General features: G+C 35.4%; 1 protein-coding gene across 1 annotated transcript in view; it reads left to right on the top strand.

The window, feature by feature from the left end:
* The first annotated feature begins 315 nt into the window (after positions 1-315).
* Positions 316-18,784, top strand: part of SLC16A7 (solute carrier family 16 (monocarboxylate transporter), member 7) — a 29,827-nt gene continuing 11,358 nt past the window's right edge. Inside the window, exon 1 of the mRNA XM_009880836.1 lies at positions 316-529. Within this exon, the coding sequence (XP_009879138.1) occupies positions 316-529 (214 nt within the window). The remainder of the gene's footprint in view (positions 530-18,784) is intronic.

Raw genomic sequence — 18,784 nt, 5'->3', positions numbered from 1 at the left:
ACTTTCCAATAAGTGACTAATTGCAAATACAACTTCAGTGACTGAGATCGGTGATTTGTAACAGCTGCCACACACTCAATAGGATATTGCAAATATTCTTGCCACAAGTTCTTTGGCAGAACAGATTTTGCTTCTAAAAACAGGTATTCGCATTCTCTGGTCCCATGAAAGCTGGAAATTGGTCTCTGCTCTGAGGATTCTTTATAATCCCTGCAGGTGATAAGCAAATATTGCAGTTTGGTAAAGAAAAAAGTAAAACTGAAACCTTGTTTCTTCTCTTTTTCAGCCTAGTTGAAGAAGAGACAGAGACCAAAAATGCCACCAGCAACAACAGCGCCACAGTACCCACCTCCAGATGGAGGTTGGGGATGGGTTGTGGTCTTTGGGGCTTTTATCTCCATTGGATTTTCCTATGCATTCCCCAAAGCCATCACGGTATTCTTCAAAGAGATACAAGAAATCTTCCACACATCATATAGCGAGATAGCTTGGATATCATCGATAATGTTGGCTGTCATGTATGCGGGAGGTAAGACACTTGTGAAATTTGCCAATGCCATAGTTTGGGTTGGTTTTGTTTTGTTTTGTTTTGTTTTGTTTTTTTTCCCATGTGGTCTTAAAGCATTTAAAGTTAGTTGCTACCTGATTTTATCATTATTACCTAAAGAATTTACCCAAATACATCCTTTGTTTTGTATCATTCTTCAACAGAGAGTACTGGTAGCCACATCATCATTAAAGCACTGTTTACTATGCCTTTTTAAGCATTTTATATTCTCTTCCTTTTTGTTTTCCCCTTAGCACCTTTTGTTTATTCCTCTACCTAATTCTGTTTTGCAGTTTTGCCATCAATTCATAGTTTTTGAGAGTCACGTTTTCCAACAAAGCAATGCCCAAGTAACCTCTCCTGGGACTGGGGATCCATTTGCTCAGGTTCCACTGCCTCAGTGACATCTCTCAGTAGCTCAGATGATGGAGCTTAAACAGAGCATTATTATGGCAATGAGGGTTCATTAGTCAGGCACAGGTATTCCTCTGTAGACGGGGGTTTTATATCTTGTCCCTATTTGTCCTAAAATAAAATCCTACCTTCCATTTAGGCCAAGTTTCATACATGCCATCTCTATGACAGCTAAGACACAGGCAATCTTATTCTTGGGACTGAAATGAACAGTGAGCATAAATTCTCTGATATCTTTTTTCTTGTGAGCAAGAAAGTAAAGAACACGACAGATGAAAAAGGATTTTAAAGTATAAAGCCATGTTTAAGTACTAAGTGTCAAACCTGCTTTGGCAGGTTTTGTGTCTATCAACCTCAAAGACTAACTGTTAAATTCTGCTTGATTTCTTCATTCTTTTGGAGTATTTTTCTTAAGTATTGGTGGGACCTAGGTGCTACTTTCAGGCAGTCCAGGGGTCTGAATAAGAGGTTATTTCAGGCAACAGATCTGGCATTGCCCTTTCTTTGGATGTTATGAGGCAACTGCTTGGAACATCTCAGACAGTTTGCAATAAGCAATTATATGCATACATTTATATACATGTGTGTAAGTGTTTGTATATGTACATATGTATAAATGTATATACATAGAAACTGACAATAGCACACTGAGATTCAATATCTTTAATCACTGAAGAGCATCACTCCAATATTTTTCAGAAGTTGTATCTATGTAGTAGTAAAGTACAGTATTATCAGGTCCAGTAAACAACCTATTGAAAGAAGCATGAAGTCTGGTTTTTAGCATGGTAATTTTTTATCTCTGATTTCAGCCTTTGTAAGTTTTGACACCTGAATGACCCTAGCTCCTTTAGCAGTCAGGGAAGAGAGGTAGGTGCCTACAGAGAGGAATTCAGGCTGCCTGAGTTGCTCTCTCTAAGTACCTGTTTTTCCCCTCTGACTATGAAAATGAACCTGCAGCCAGCATAGGATTAGCTTAAGCACCTCAGGTAAATATTTTTCAGTTAATGGGATGGAAAAATGGATCCTTTTTTCAAATGCTGGCAGACAGAGACCTTATAAAGACATCTTGACAAGTGGTGTCAATATCAACAAAAGATTGCTGTTCAGATATTTTGATCCCATTTTTATTCATACACTAGTAGAGATTCATAAATTATTCATATACTAGTAGAGAATCATAAAGGATTTTATAGGACTAGCAACAATAACCAAGTGATTCACCAAAATTCACCAGGTGAAGTAACCCGAACTAACGTGATCAAGAGTAGAGTAAAAGAGCAGGTATGTCCCATCACATTCAGGTCCCCTCTAATGTAGTTCTCTTAAGGACTCATCAGCACTTGCACTGTGGAGTATACGTGTGTAACTGTGGAGGCCCCTGAACAAGCGCGGGACCCCTCTGGAACAAGGGAATCACACAGGTGTTGAAAAGCTGGAGTTGGTTTCTGCTTTCCCTGTGTTGTGACTTTTGACCTAGGCTCTTTTTCACCACATTTTCTAATTTGAGCTATATTTTCTAAGGGCAGATTTGCTTTGTAGCACAGGTGCTGGGGGGTTTTTTTGGTGGGTTTTTTTTTTTTTTTAAATCTTTGAATAATATTTAATTTATGCTGTTTCTGTCCTCTCAAAGTTCACCCAAGTTTTATTAACAGGACAGATGCTACTCACAGGATGTTCAGCTGTGGTCATTTTTATCTGTGAGGTTCAACGTGCACAACTTTCCATGTGGAATAGTACTTCCACCTTTTCTCTAATACTTCTTTTACTGTTCTGAGTATCAGCATACCTACTGCACCTGTACATTGACAGGAAAAATTACAAAATGGTTTACCATTTATTCTGCTAACACCTATCCCAGTCGCTATGAAGATTATCAGCACAGGAACAGTAGGCAAAGTTGTTTGGCTATCTTATTACAGAGTCGTGGTCTTAAAATGTTGAGCATGACAACCCTGCCTGATATAAACACTCTTTGAAGCCATAGCTTCTCTAGAATCACTTCCTAAAAAATAGGCCATTTAGACAATCACTGGCAGAATATGAAATAGCAACCAGGAAAAACATTTCTGAAGGAAATCACTCCATTGTTTTTAGTGTCTGAAGGTGGTTTGATTCCTCAGCATTTGATGTGCTGCAATGCGAAATACACGTTCAGAACATGAGTACAAGGTGTATTGTTTAGTATGAAGTGTGATACGTACGTTTGCAATGAACACTCTGTTCATCATACTACCAATTAAGGTAACCTGAAAACATCTAAGATCTGTCATCTTCATTAGAGCTTGGCGTTCAACCTATTAATCATCACGGTGGGTCAGTGAATAAGTTAGAGTCTGTGCAGACACTCTTTGCTTTGGAGGCTGCAGCCTCTTGCAGTAATTAGCTGGCATCTGTGTTTCGGTAACAAGGTATTAACTTACCTTTCAATGCCTGAGAAAAAAAAAAAAAAGAAACTTATAAAAGGCATCCAGTAAGGAGCTAAAAGAATGTTAATTATGTTTATCACTTACTTCATACTTAGAATAAATGGCATTAAATTATAGCAGACCATCTGGCAATCCATATGGTCTCCTGCAGTCCTGGTTAATTCCAGCAAATAGGTCAAGCACAGCATTCACCCTGTTAGGAAAGCACTAAGCAGAGGTGACAAATCTGATAAATCAAATCAATATGAAACTCTTTTCCCCTCTCAGTCTGGCATAATATGCACTTTCATGCTCATTTTTGTTGTTTTTTTTTTGTTTTGTTTATTTTTTTTTGTTTTTTTTTTTTTTTTTTCTTAAGCTCTCTTCCCCCCTCCCCCCCATTTCCTGGATGTTTGTTAGAGTTCAATAAAAAACCATCCCCAAAAGCTTGATCCTCTGATGTGATCAAGGTTACAGGTATTGCACAGCCTCTACTGTGCAGCCCATGCTTGAAAAAAGCATCCTCTGGAGAAGAGCAATAGTTCAGTCTCCATGGCAACTCCTTCTTCTGCCTCTCTTGAGCAGAGACTGTCAATTGTATTAAATTAAGGGTGATGGTTCTGTGATGGACTCCTACACCCAAGGGACTGTGACTGAGACCACCAAACTTGTGCTACCAGAGGACAGAAGCTGGGAATAAAATGGAATTAGTTGAGCTATCCTTACAGGGCAGCCTGTGTTTCTGTATGTATATGAACACATATGTATTTAAAATATATGTGCGTGTATGTATTCTTATATACATAAACTATATATGTATTCATATACTTATAGAGCCGTATTTGTGCTCTATCACACACAAGCATTAAGGAATTCAAGAAAAAGATGAAATACATTTGACCTCAAGTTCTCTCAGTTCATTCTCTCTTTCAAAACTTCACCTCTCACTTTGCACAGCATTAACAGGCAAAGGTGATTAGAGAGCTTCTTATCGGAGCTTGATCTGTTTCCATTAAAAATGTTTTCATTGCTTTCAGTGTAGGTTTGATAGGAGCCTTAGTGGCAGCTATGAAAACCATGTGACAGGTCTGGTGATTTCAGACACAGCTGACCTTGAGTTTTAAATTTCTATAGGGAAAAAGCAGTTGGTTTACTCACTTGTCTTTAACTCTTTTTCTGTCATTTTTCTGAGGACAATCTCAGTTTGGGTTTTTTGTTTCTTCATTTTGTTTGGTCTTGGTTTTGGTTTTGTTTTTTTTTTTTTTCCAAAATAACTTTTTGGGTGTGACATTGGGTTATAGACATTAGCTTGAGAACTGATAAATCCCTTAAGTGATACCCAGCTGGGAAATGTGAGATAGTCTTGTTGGTCTGAAGTTCAAAAAAGAAAGGTTCATTTAAATTCTAGATGATATTTCTAAGTAAATAATTTTAAAAGCACGTTTAGACCCCTTTTTCAGAAAGATGCTATATATGTGTAAGTAGTGGCCATTACCAGCATTCAAAACACGCTTCTAATTTAAACATGCAACATTTAATAGCTCCTCTTCTGTATTCTTAAGTTAGTCAAGTTTGAGGTTAAGTATTTCCAAACAGTAGCAAACCCTTAAACAATTTTTCAGGTGACAACACAAAAGTAACCTATAGACAAGTTTTTATTTGGACTTTGTCAAATATTAATTTGGAAAATAACATATCATATGGTATGTTCAAAATATTTGTGATTTTATCTCAGTGGGTGTTTTGGTGATAGTGCTGTGAAGATGAAATGGCATGCACAGTGGAGATGACAGTTGTGAAATCCATGCAACACAAACAACAGATGGTTATGGATTTTTACTTTTGGACAGGACCTGGACTCCTACACTTTTCTTCCTCCCTGGTAACTTTTTCTTATTTTGGTTTTACAAATACTGGCACAAGGATTTCAGTGGCCGTGGATAAGGAGATTGAGAAGCTTTCTTAAATTGACCTATGTCCTTTGTTGTCAGGGACAAGCGTTTTTCACCATCAGAATATGCAAAGTGTTGAATTTTAATAACCTCATTTAGAGTGTCCTTGAAAGCAGAACTTATCAACTTTCCAAATGCCTCATGGGCATGAGGGAATACTTCACATTTAGCCTAAAATATATGTAAAACATCTATGTCAAGTTAATTTGAGACTCACAGATAAAGGAAAAGAAGTCATAATGAGGTGACACAAGAACAGAGCATTTTGAATCTTACTAGCAAATGGAGATAAGTGCAAAAAAGAGGTATCAAGAGTAACAAAAATATTATAAATTTACAGTAGTTCAGTTTTTTGAAAAAGAAGACCTGAATGTTAAGGAAGCCTGATAAAGCCTCTGACGGGTAATACAGCTATTTCTTACGTTTCCTGGAAGGCTCTGAGTTTTAGTAAACCTGTACCTTGTAGAGCAGCGTTTTGTGGTAGCAATGGCTGTTTTAAACAGAGGCCTTCCCTAATGTTTAGAAAACATCCTTTAAAATGGGCATGGGAAGAATGAGGGAAAACAGCAGATCTGTTGCAGATGGTTTTATACAATTATTTTTTTTCAAAAATGTGTGTCGTCCTATCTATAGGAGCAAGCTGTTTTTTCACTCTGCAAGTTGTTATGTTAGGCAGAACAGCTAAGATCTAATTGTTACATATTCAGTGCCTTTGGGGGATCCAATTTCATCAAGTTTTCATGAAACATAGTTTTTTCTACTGATCCACTGAGCCACACTCAGGAAGCCAGTCTCAAAGTTAAGGATGTGCTGCCACTGAGAGAAATAAGGGGGTTTTTTTGTCTTATTTATTGTACACTTATGTTAATTTTGAATAATTGTCAGAAAGACATTACGTGACAAAGAATTCCCACTGTGCTTTCTACCAAGTTCTTTCAGTATCCAAACCATAGGTTATTAGTAGTGATTTGATGCATATCATAGAAATATTTGTGGTAACTTAAATTTAATTAACTCAAGCCCTTTATTAAAATAGTTCTCATTTACATACAAGTAGGCAATGTGAATTACATAATGAATGTTAGTTAAGCATTCTTTTCCTATTTAAGACTTTGCATTTGTCTTGATCTTAATTCGGTTTTATAGCCAGGGATTTCTATAAGTAAAAGTAATCAATATTGACAGCTTCTGCAAAGAAGATTCTTTTTTCTCTCCCACTTAGTTTCAAATAATAGGTCAAAGTCAAACAATAATAAATAACATGCATCATAAAATACTTTTCTAAGGGGCTAAAACTTTGGGTTTGTTTAAGAAAGGTATCAAGGGACAAACTTATGCCTTTGATATGTTCATTGAGCTTGTAGAACTTTGACGAAAGAATGCTTATTTTGTGTGTACTAATAACGTTGGATTAGTTCCCATATAGTTTTTCATATCACTGGATCATACAATGGTTGTATTTGTGATGTGTGTCGCGTAATTCAAAGGTAGTGAAACAATGGCCTAACACAACTGGGAATCATGAGATATTTAAGCAGATACCAGAGAAGTACTGTGGGGAAGGAAAAGTCTGTGTATACCATTGTTGTCACACCAGCACTTCAAATGAAATAATAAACCCAGCACTTTACAAAGAATTTAATTATAGAATTTTACTGGTCCATTGTTTTGGAATGTCTAAGAACTATTCCCTTGTTTATTTTGAAGGGTATATTCAAGGGAAACAGAGTTGTACTGATGTGTTTAGAAGATATTCTAAGCCAGTATCAAATGGCAACAGCTGAGATTTTTACTGTGATTCATAAAGATATGTAGATCTATGGTCATTAACAAAAGTAAGTGGACCAGGGACTTAGTGACAGTTTTATGCTGATCCCAGGGGAACTACAGAAATCAAAGAATGAAGTGGTTTTAAATTGTCTTTTATGATTACTTTAAACACTCTTTTAATTGATTAACTGGTTTTGAAGATTTTTGCAGAGATCACATATTACACAAGTAGATAAGCATACACACCATGCAAAGAGTTTTTGATCAGTCAGAACATTTTCATCTAAAAGTGATATTCTATTAAGTTTACGTATGTCGAAGAGCACAAAAAACTGCAGCTTTAGTGGGTAATATATGTTTCATTGGTGCATACAAACAAAAGAAAAGCTTACCTTTCTACAAGTTTTAGCAGTTTTCTTTTTCATTGCCAAGAAACAGTTAAGCATTTTCATTGCAGTTTTACCTGTCTTTCCTTCAGGTGAATATGTACTCTGAGTAGACAACCAAATGAAAGAACGTTATTAAAATAGGAGCCTGTATTGTGAAATAAGACATTGATTTCCTCCTCTAGTTCAAACACTTCTTGCAACACTTTCCCACTGATGATGGGAGCATGTGCCCTGTTTGGTTTTCTATGTGTACTGCTTTGAAACACTTATCATTAAGTGCTTTGACTTTTAAACAACTTTGAAGGAAGTAGTGCTGCTCTTACAGCTTTTTAACAATGATAGCTAGAGATTATATGGACAGTATTCATGTGTTTAGTCTTCCTCAGCATACACATCTACATCTGATCCACTTGTCTAGACATCTTCTGTTGTCAGTCAACAATCGTAGAATCATAGAATGGTTTAGGTTGGAAGGGACATTGAAGATCACCTCATTCCAACCCCCCTGCCATAGGCAAGGACACCTCCCACTAGGTCAGGCTGCTCAGAACCCCATCCAGCCTGGCCTTGAATAAAACAGGAATTTCTAATTCATCTCTTCCTAAGTTAAATGTCCAAAATACATCAAATGAATCATGTTTTAGAAAGACTTGTCTGTGTTTTGAGTGCTGAAGAAACCTAGAACAAGATGTCCATTTTGCACAAAGCTGCGGTGGTGCCACCGTACATTATTGTTGCCCTGTATTAATACATTATATTTCACTCCCCAGAGACCTTGAATCTAAGAATGTTCCTGTTAGAGATATATACCCATAGATAGTGATTTTGATCTTTTCCTGGTTAAGCTCTGATTTTCTTCTTTAATCTTCCTCTTGTATGTTGCACAGGTTGCAATTCTCCCATGTTTCAGTGACATTGACTCAGTTGTACTAGTTTTGGTGCTATTAAAAATACCTGGTAATTTTAAGATTACCTATTAGCTTGTAAATCTTCTCTAATCTTGCAATGACTTTCCTCATACCCATAATTCCGTTTCTTCCATCACCAGCTAAGAAAAAAACACAACTGGGAAAGTAGCTGGTTTGTCTAATAATTGACCAAGTTTACATTCTTTTGTGGCTGATTATAAGCTGATAGAAATCTATGGATCTATCTAGAAATCTATATTTTCTTCTGTTCTGTGAATGATTTGAAGGTTGAATACACTTCAGCCTCTTTGTAACAAGATCCCCAAGCACTTCCCTATCAGTATCAGCTGGCAATAACAATTTTGTCATTGTACCAACCTTCCTCACACTGCTCTCCTATGGAAGAATGCTTTGCTTTTCCAGGAATAGAAATTACTTGACTGATTTTTTTTCTTCTTTTACAAGAATGAGCTTCTCTGTCCCACACATGCCACTTCTGGATTTGCAGATGTGTCCTAGCTTTTATTTTCTTCTTATTTTCTGCATCGTAGAATATAACTTAATGTCAAGACTTCCCAAGGACACTGCAATGACTTTCAGGATAGGACTGGCACAAGAGAAGGCAGTGGGTGTCCTGTTTGACCTTACCCAGAAGGAGGAGTAATCTTGTGTCCTTGGAAGTCAAACTTCACTCAGAAAAGCTTCAAGAGCAGTTCTGTTCTAAATTGTTTGAATTATTGGCATATACCCAAATGGCAGAATTAATCCCTCCTGTTTGTGACATTGCTAAGCTTCGAGTGTGTGTAATTAAGTAGCTGAATCTGTTGTTATTTGCCTAATCAGAATTGTGGTAATTTCCAGAGCAGCAAGTAAATAAAGAAAGTGCAGGAGGTTTTACTTCTGGATATTCTAAAGAGTGTGTTTGCAGGAACTATTCAATACATAAGAAACCAAGACTCTATGACTGTCACCATGAAACATTAAATTAAGGAACATAAGGTTTTAAAGCTGGTGAGAAGCAGCATGACATTAATTATGGTGAAACAGGATTTTTTAGTTAGTTAGTTAGTTTACCTGGACCTCTGCCCAGCAAAATGCAGTAAAATAAAAGAATTAAAGTAAAATAGCTACATTATTGATAAAGAGCTTTAAGTCATGTGCTACATACGGTGAATCTGCAGGTCTTCTTTAAATTCATAGCCAAATGTTCTAGAGTCACAGTTTGGCTAGTGACACTGGAAAAATTACTAGATGACAGTAGGAAAACTTATAATAGATCCATTGATATACGTAGTGATGACTGACACTTTTCACTGATGATGTTATACTCTTACCAGAGACATGTAAAATAAGTGTCTGAGACTCCATTCCAGGTATAGGCACCATGGTCCTAATCCTGCGATACGTGCTTAATTTTAAATACCTTAGTGATCTCTTAAAGTTCAAAGTTTAAATAAATTTTTCACCTGCTTAAAGTCAACATATAAACATGTTTATATATTTATGCAAATATGTTTATCCATAGGTGTTTGTAACATCAAGATCTCTTGACAGTGTACCTCAGTGACTTAAGTGCTGCCAGAGGCACTCATTAAAATCTCATTTTTATTTGCATCAACCTTAAAAAGACATTACCCGTAAACGATTCATCTCTTTTCCCCAATATAAAATATAAAGGATTAGCTTTGAAGACTTACAGTATTTGAGCAAAACTGGTGGTATTCACTTTATTAAAGTAACAATTTGATTAAACTCTTGGTTTATTTGTCAGTAAGCTTATCTCGGCTTCATAAATAAAAAATAAAAATCTAAGGACACAGTACAATTTAACCTTAATTATGACTCTCTTAACTTCAATTTTAATTTACTGGATTCCATAGAGTTCCAGTGCTGCAAAGTGCACTGAGGAGTGACAAATGTAAGAGTTGTTCCGATTATTCACTGAAGCAACAAACTGTGTAACAAAACACTTTCAGGTGGTGACCAGAAATTGTATGATTCTCACATGACAAGAGAATGTGGTCAACATTAGAGATGGTTGTAAGGGGCTGATGGCCTGAATAATCATTTTTGATTAACACATTTTTATTGCCATAGAAAGTTACAGAAAATATTTAAAAAAAAAAGTTTGCCCCAAAATCCCCACAAACCCCTCTCTCCTACAGGCTGGACTTGCAGAAGCACTACACCACCCAGAACGTGATGGGGCAATTAATCTCAGAGCGAGCTCCAGTGTGTGTTATGTGACTGCATATACAATAATGAGCAACACAATCCAGCAATTTGGCTTATACTAAATTAACAAACTGTAGAGCTGCAATTTTTTTAAGATAGTTTGGTAATGAAATGCACTATCGTACCGAATGACCTGAAACAAAATGTTTGGAATTATTTTGAAAAGCTAGGAGGAATAATTAGATTGTGGAAATGCCAGGTAGTTATATTTCTAATTTGTTTATTTGTACGACAAAAGACATTCGAGATATTTCAGAGTGACTTATTTGAAGAGTTTTAATTCAGCGGAAAATTCTGAGACTTGAAATTTTTATTTCAGTTTGGGAATAAGATGGATGTTAAAGCATAAGAGTGTTTCATGCAATACTAGTTCTAATTTTATGTATAATTCCTTAAAAATCAAATAGCATGTCACAAAGATAATACATGTGGGAGTGATTCTCTTGTCTTTCACATAGCGCCATAGTTTATACCTGTGCAAAGAGTGTGCAAGGTTATATACACCATTGCCTTTGTGATTTAGAAGCTTTTCATATTTACTTACTCAAATGTAAACAGTAACCTGAGTGCAAAGCACTTGACCCTAAGCTCTGAGAAACAGAGCTCAAGTGGCATATGGGATTAAGACAAGAACAAATTTGTGTCATAGAATTTCTTCTGGATCATTTCTCCTGATGTTACAAAAAAATTACGTGACAAGGTGTTCAGACATATATATTGCCTAGATCAGTCAACTTTCTAACCAATTGCTTTCTGGTAAGATGTATTAAAACTTACCAAAGAAACATAGTTCCTTCTGTGGGAAGAAAATAATTCTTTCATTAGTAAACCTAAGTAATATTCTCCTCACAGGCACACATGTTAAATCCTTGCAGAAGCAGGTATATTTCATTGGATTATTTTAATATGTTCTCGCTGAAGAATATCAACATAACTCCATAGATGAAAGGTGGCTCCAGGAATGCATGATGTTTAGGCAGCATCTGTAATACAAATCATGAGAAGCCTATATTTTAATGGGCAGTAATTTATTTTGAATTTATGATGCGTCACAATCATTAGAAGTACGATGCTTCACATTACAAGGTGGAGAATAAAGTTTCTGCCAGTGGTGGGTTGTTTTATTTCTTCACACTAGGTAAGAAAATACGCCTGGTTTAAAAGCCACACAAATATTATCTTCAAGCGCAATAAGATGGCAGAAGGTCACCAAGCCACTTCACGTGCTTTTTGCAGCAGAGCTCAAATATTCCCTGTTCATGTAAGCAGACACGATCTAGATATCCCCCACTCCTCCACCGGCCCATTTTCAGAAGACCTTGTCTATAGAGGCGTATCCTCTGCTGTTCCAAGGGAAAGGACTGTGTAGAACATTATACATGTTTCCTCTCTAGTCCAGGCAAAACACAAATGCCATAAAGACCTTTGCTCAACTCTCTCATAATATATTCCTTTTCCACTGCTTAAGTCCCAGGCTTCCTCTATGAATTTTTCATGATTCTTTCACTCCTTACTTGGTCATATTTTATGAAATATTGTTTTCCTAGGGGAAGGCATACTTTCCCCGTCATTAAAGGAAGTCATCATGTTTTGGTTGATTACAGTCCATGGAAAGTGTAGTTGTTGATTCAGTCCACAAAAGAAATGGCATCTGACTATACATAGGAAACATCTGAAAATTTGAAAGATCATCAGGTAAAGTTATTTCCATTGTAGCTGGAAATCTAAAAGTGTCAAGTTGGTGAAAAATTCAACTCCAATGACAAAAAGTATGTGAGGTGGGTATGGGAATGTGCAAAGATAAACTGACATCCGCTCAGATGCGGATAACGCATAGATTAAAAAAAATTATCTTGATTTCTTTTTCAGTTCTATTGAATACAGTGCTATTCTTATTCATGTGTATTTTGCTGTAAAAGGCTAGGGAGAAGCAAGGAGGAAAGAATGAGGAGAGAAGAGATTAGAACTCATTCTTAAATTATCAATTAACCAGTAAATGTTTTTCAGAAGATTATTATTTTTAAAAAGCAGTTAAATGTGGGTTGTCTAAAATTTAAGTAAATTGGAAAATGTTCTGATCTGAACCTGTGGGACACTTTCAGAATTCTGGACCTGTTCACTAAGTTGTCTCCAAAGGTTCCTCTTTCCCTTTTTTTTAGATTCGGGCACAGCTGACATAAAGAAATGCATTGAAACATGGAAAATATCACATAAATCTTATTACTATTGTTGATCAAGAGGATGATCTTTTGATAACTTTTGGCTTTTCATTATTCTAGCTTTTTTTTTTTCTTTGTGTTTCTAGCCATTTAAGAGTTTATATTATTTTTTGTCTTTTTGACATGGAAGACAAAATATTCAGTATTACCTTTACATATCCCAATGTACATACATGTTATTTTTTCACTTGTCTGAAAAGAGGAAAAAGAAACCACAAACCAATAACCAACCCTCCAGTGATTCTCAGTATCCCCCCCACCACTGACACCAGTTTCTCATTCTCCCCTTTTACAAAATACTGGGAAAAATGCAAATTCTGTACCTGCTGTGATCCCATTAATATGCTACCATTGTCTGCACTTACACTCTAAATAGCTTAGGTGCCAAAACCTACTGAGAATGCTCCCTGCCCATTTTGCATGATATCATTGAAACACAAATGAATTCCTTTCCCCCTCCTCTTTCCTTTTCCCTTTCCCTTCCCCTCCCTCTTCCCTCTTCCCCCTTCCTTCCCTCTTCCTGTTCCCCCAATATGCTATGAACTAAAGATTATTCACAGATATTTACCTTACGCAGTTCTTCAGATATGATCTAATTTACGGATTGTAAAGGAATTTGGGAAATTCCCACTCTTAAACTTCTAATTGTTACCACTGAAAGTCACCATATGCATTTTATTGCATATTATTAGAAGTACAATTAAAATGAAAATAATGATAAAATAACATTTCAGAAATATTTTTCTGTAAAGTACATTTTAAGCTTATGATACATATGTGTTAAACAGCAAATGCATTTGGAAATAATCCTATAATGTTATTGACAATGACCTAAGTATGATGACTTCTCAGAACACTTCCAAGTTATAAATACATTCAGATTTATACTTCTCATTACATATCTTCTGAATATGTAGATGAGATTTAATGACCCACTCATGATCCACTCATGATCTATAATTCACAGTAAGTGGTCCACAGAAACATCATAGGTACTAGACTGAGTATTTTCAATTTGAAGTTTAATTATACAGTGCAAAATTAAGACCAGAAAGGAATATGATAAAGGAGCAACTGGGAAGAAGCACGTATCTTGTGCTTTCTCTGAAATTACATATTATTGCCTGTAACAATATATAAGGAATCATTTCCAAGTTGAGTTAGTTATAATATTATTCTGGAAGAAAACAAATAAACTGTAAGATGATGTGCAGGGTGAAAATGGGATATCGTATGAACATTAATATGATGGGCAATTTGTAGAAGACAGAGAAATCCAAATGACAATATTAATCTTAACTGAAGTTGGCTGAATTTTTCAGTGAATGCATTATCTGAAAAATGTACTGATTTGAGTTGCATAGAATATACCCTACACTCATAAGAACTAATAAATAGCCTGTACAAGGTCTTCTGAAAGTGTTTGCTATGACTTTTTGCTCTCTGTGATGTCTGCTAGGCTTCCAAATGACAAAGCTGTGTTCTGCCTCCAGGCAGAGATTTTTAAGGAGGTGTATAAAAATCTTGATGATAGGGAATAACAAATAGGAAGTGGTGAGTAATGAACATTACATGTAATGAACATTACAATATTGTGTTCACATTGATATTGTGTACACAGATTTGTAGAAAGACAGTCATTTCTCAAAGTGGAAGAAAGAAAAAGGGGAAATATTTGTAACTAGCTAATAACATGGTTTAGGAAAATGTCTATGAAGAATTAAAATAAATATTTGCAAGCGCTGTTTGTCTAGTTTTTTGGTTGTTTTTTTTTTTTTCTTCACAATAATTAGCTCTGAGATTAACAACATATCTCTTATTTTCAAGTTGGTGTAATTGTAGTTGTGACAATGGTATACTGTAACCTCTGTCTTTCTTTTCAGTTTTATGATCTGCAACAATACAGAAAATCGTCCTCCCTTTCCAACAGCAGAATATACAAAACTTGTTTGGCAATCTGCTTCACGCAGTTAGCAAGCTGTAAAGACAAGTTTTATAGCTAAGAATTGTAATCTGCTTTGGCAAGGCACAAAGTACTAAACACTGTCTTCTTCAGTAACAAATTTTCAAGTTCTTTGAACTTGAAAGTGTGAGTTCAGAATCTTCCATGTGAAAAATGTTTATGAATGTGATGAGTACTTTCTATTATCCCAGGAAAGAACAACTCATTTATATTATCAGGAGTCCAACAAACAGATGAGGAAAAGTGGTGGGGTTGTTTTTGTTTTGTGTGTGTGTGTTTGTGTGAATATGTAGTTTCTACGTCAGGGCATAGCAGTTTTTAGTAAGATTATTTTTGAGATAGAAAAACTAGTAGAAATACTGGATAGCTATAAATGAAGCTCTAGTTTTGGATTAGTATTAATTTTCCTTTGTTCCCTGCAAGTATTAGATAGGATTGATTTTAGTCTTTTAAAAAATGTGATGCTTCTTTCAGTACTAGTTCTCAAACACAGATACTACCAAATTGAACTAAGTCTTTCACTTGAAACCATCCACAGAGAAAGAAGGAGCACCCACTGAGATGAATGGATAATACATCAAGGATGAGACCTCTGGAAGAAAACCACTCAATATTTTCATTGGAGCATTTCTATACTTAGAGTTACGCTTCCTGAAATTCCTGGTCAAACCATGAAAAGGATATAAATTTAGTGAAGTTTATTATTAATACCTTTATATTAACTGCTGCTATAGAGAATATTTACTAACATTTATATATTAATATTATTATCTTTGCTATATTTCCAGAGAGGAAAAATGAGTAAGTCCTTGTTTGATTTTTCATTTAAAGGAGAAGTAACCTCTAATGGCACAGGTTCATCGTGTGTGTCCGCAGTAGTATTAAGTGAAATCCCCAAGACATTTTTGGGGTCTGAAAAGCTGTTTTAAATTTAGATTGATGCCAGCCTATGAATTCCTGAGGAATTAATAGCTGTTAAATACTAAGCTTTATAAATTCATTGTCTTTTCTTCTGTAGGAAACGTTCATGAATTCTTCCAAATACCTCATATTTGCCACTGGATTTTCTAATGTTGGTGTTGATACCCTCCATGACATTTACTGCTTAAGTTACAATCTGGTTCCATCGGTTTTCTAAGAAAAGAATATTTTTCTGAGAAGACCATTTGCGATGGATGTATCATGTGCTGATGCTATTTCCAGCTATCCCCATTACAGAAGCGTGCAGGCCACTTTGTGAAAAATATATGCCTGGTGTTACAATGTCTCTGTTTATATGCATCTCGCTTATAGGTGCTTTGGTTCCATCTCATCATTAGCTTGTACCCTCCTTTCTTCTTTCTTGTTTCTTGCCTTTTTCCAACTTGAAAGACTAGTTTTTGCAAATACCTGTGCATGGGCTTCACTTTACTCAGTGATACTGAAGGTAACAGGAATACAAATGTAAGGAAAGTTTAAAAAAATGCTGAAATATTTTACTGCATCTGACTTCATTTCACAATAAGTGTGTCAACGTGAAATTTGGGTAATTAATTTGGGGACAGCACTTTTTTTTGTAGTCGCTGACCATAAATGTTTCTGAAAACTGCTGAATGTTCAGCAGCTCATAGAATTATACTAATTTCCTATTAAATATCATGAAGTTTCATATAGCTGATTTCAAAAGAAATGTCATAAATCATCCTAAAGTCTTCTGCTTTGTGATCAAGTGTTTTAGCCTTTCATGAAAAAAAATTCTGTAGCAGACCATGCAAAAGTTAATTAATATAAAGCATCGATAGGTATCCATGTAAATAATAATCAGTGGGGCTACTCCTTGATTAAAAGCTAGGCAATTTTCCAGCTTTTTAAAATTCATATAGAGTAATTTGCTAACTTGAAGATGTTTTCTAAATTACATGGTCCGTAACTCCATGCACATTCGCACCCTAGCAAACAAGAAAAAAACCTGTAAGCCAAACAACAGCTTTAATCAGAATATGTAATGCCCTTGTTCATGTCTCTGATGTATCACCGGGAAAAACAAAATACCAAACCAGATAAAGGATCTGTAATTTCTACATACAAGCAATACATTTAGAGCAAGCACCAGCACCACTGATTGCTTGCTTTGTTTCTTCTGAACATTTCGTATTTGATGCCAGACAGATGTGTTCCTGACTTCAGCACATCAGTTCAAAATTATCAGATCTAACCTTTCGGGAGGAGGAAGCATGAAGAAGCAGCCAATGGGTTGAGGCACTCTACCATCAGCCAGGCACCTATGGATTACCATACACATGATTACTGTATTTCTTATAAAAGTCCTAAGGAATATCCGAAGGCCAAATTAATCCTCATTAGTAATCAAAAGATAAAAACTTAATAGAATTCAAGGATTCTTCAGGACATGAGTGAGAATGTGTGCATTCAGGGTAATGACACTGAGGAAATGTAGTTAGAGGAGGGGAAGTGCTGAGCAAAGTGTGATGGATGGTTGAACGACTGACTGCTTACTCCCTGGAATGCTGTGCTTTCAGCCACTGAGCTATCTTAACTCAGAGTTTAGCGACCCTAACTCAATGCTAGCCATTTCTTTTTTGGTGATATTTATTGCAAGAGCCTTTTTTTTTCTCTTTGCTTTCTGTCAAGGTTACTATATTATCTGGGTTTATGGGATCAGTGCAGTCAGTTGTAAATGTTATATGAAATGGAAAAAAAAATACTGCCAAATGCACAGAGGAACCACAGAGAAAGCTCTCCAACGATTGTTGAACTATGTTACCTTCACTGCTGTTACACAAACACGTAGGATATGTCAGAAACACGGCTTACCATTCCCAGAAATAAGATAAAGAGTCTAAAACAAAATAGTTACATGACATTTTAATATTTTCAAATTAATCAATACTTTTTTTGGAATTTTTTTTTTGGTCTGACTTCTCTAAATGCCTATCCGAGAGTCCTAAAAGTGTTTAGGCAAAGGTTTTTTAACTAGAGATAAGACGGTCACAGAATGCTCAGTATTTTGATTTAGTCCCACTTGAGAAAAGCAGAACTAAATTTTTAAAGCATTTTCCAACTTAATGAATAGGTTTTAAACATGATCAGAATCAATTTTGAGTTGGTTTTCTTCTATATGCCAGAGATGACATTCTAATAGCAGTACTATGTACTTGCTTAAAGCATATTTGCTTTGAGAAAATCAGCTCCTGCAAGTGGATTTTGGATTTTTGGGAAAAAAAAAAAAAAAAGAAAAGAAAAGGAAAGGAAAAGGAAACAAGAAAAAGAGAGAAAAAGAAGACAAAGAAAAAGAAGAAAAAGTCTGACTGACTGATATTAGCAAGGAGTTTATCCTAATGTTAATTCTTGGAGCTACTCAGGATTTTCTAGCCTTGTAGGAAAGAGAAATAAAAAATAAAGCTGAACTGGAAAGATAGCTGCATTGACTCTGCAGAGCAGATGGCTGAAAATGTACTTGTGTTTAAATCACTTGACTTGACAGGATACAATCTACAATATTGCATTAGTGCAACTTGAAATATTATTATTGCATTTATTTTCAATTTTTTTCAGCAATTCACTTTATTTAAATAAATGTCATATTGTTCAGACTGAGTCATTTCAGGTTTCTTTGGATCAATGACACTATGAACACTGTATGACATTGTCAATATATGTTCAAAAAATTACCTGTATATCAAGAAGGTTCATCTCTTGTTCCATACTAAAAATAACACAGGTAGCAAATAAAAAGCATAAATGCATTGGCTTTATGTGAAACAAATTATAGATGTGGATGATCTTTAATTACATCACTATATTATAACAGTGAGAAATGAAAGCAGGACAAATGAATTAAATATTAAAACATAGATTATATAGTTTCTAAAGAAATTTTCATTCCTATAGTGAATATACATATATAATAGACCCAAAGATGACCTCATTATTAATATAAATGACAATTATAGCAGCTTGATACCACTACAAACCAATT

Source organism: Charadrius vociferus, unplaced genomic scaffold (assembly GCF_000708025.1).
Source record: "Charadrius vociferus isolate BGI_N301 unplaced genomic scaffold, ASM70802v2 scaffold52, whole genome shotgun sequence".
Taxonomy (NCBI): domain Eukaryota; kingdom Metazoa; phylum Chordata; class Aves; order Charadriiformes; family Charadriidae; genus Charadrius; species Charadrius vociferus.
The sequence above is the reverse complement of the archived record's forward strand: the minus strand, read 5'-3'. Positions and strand labels throughout refer to the sequence as shown.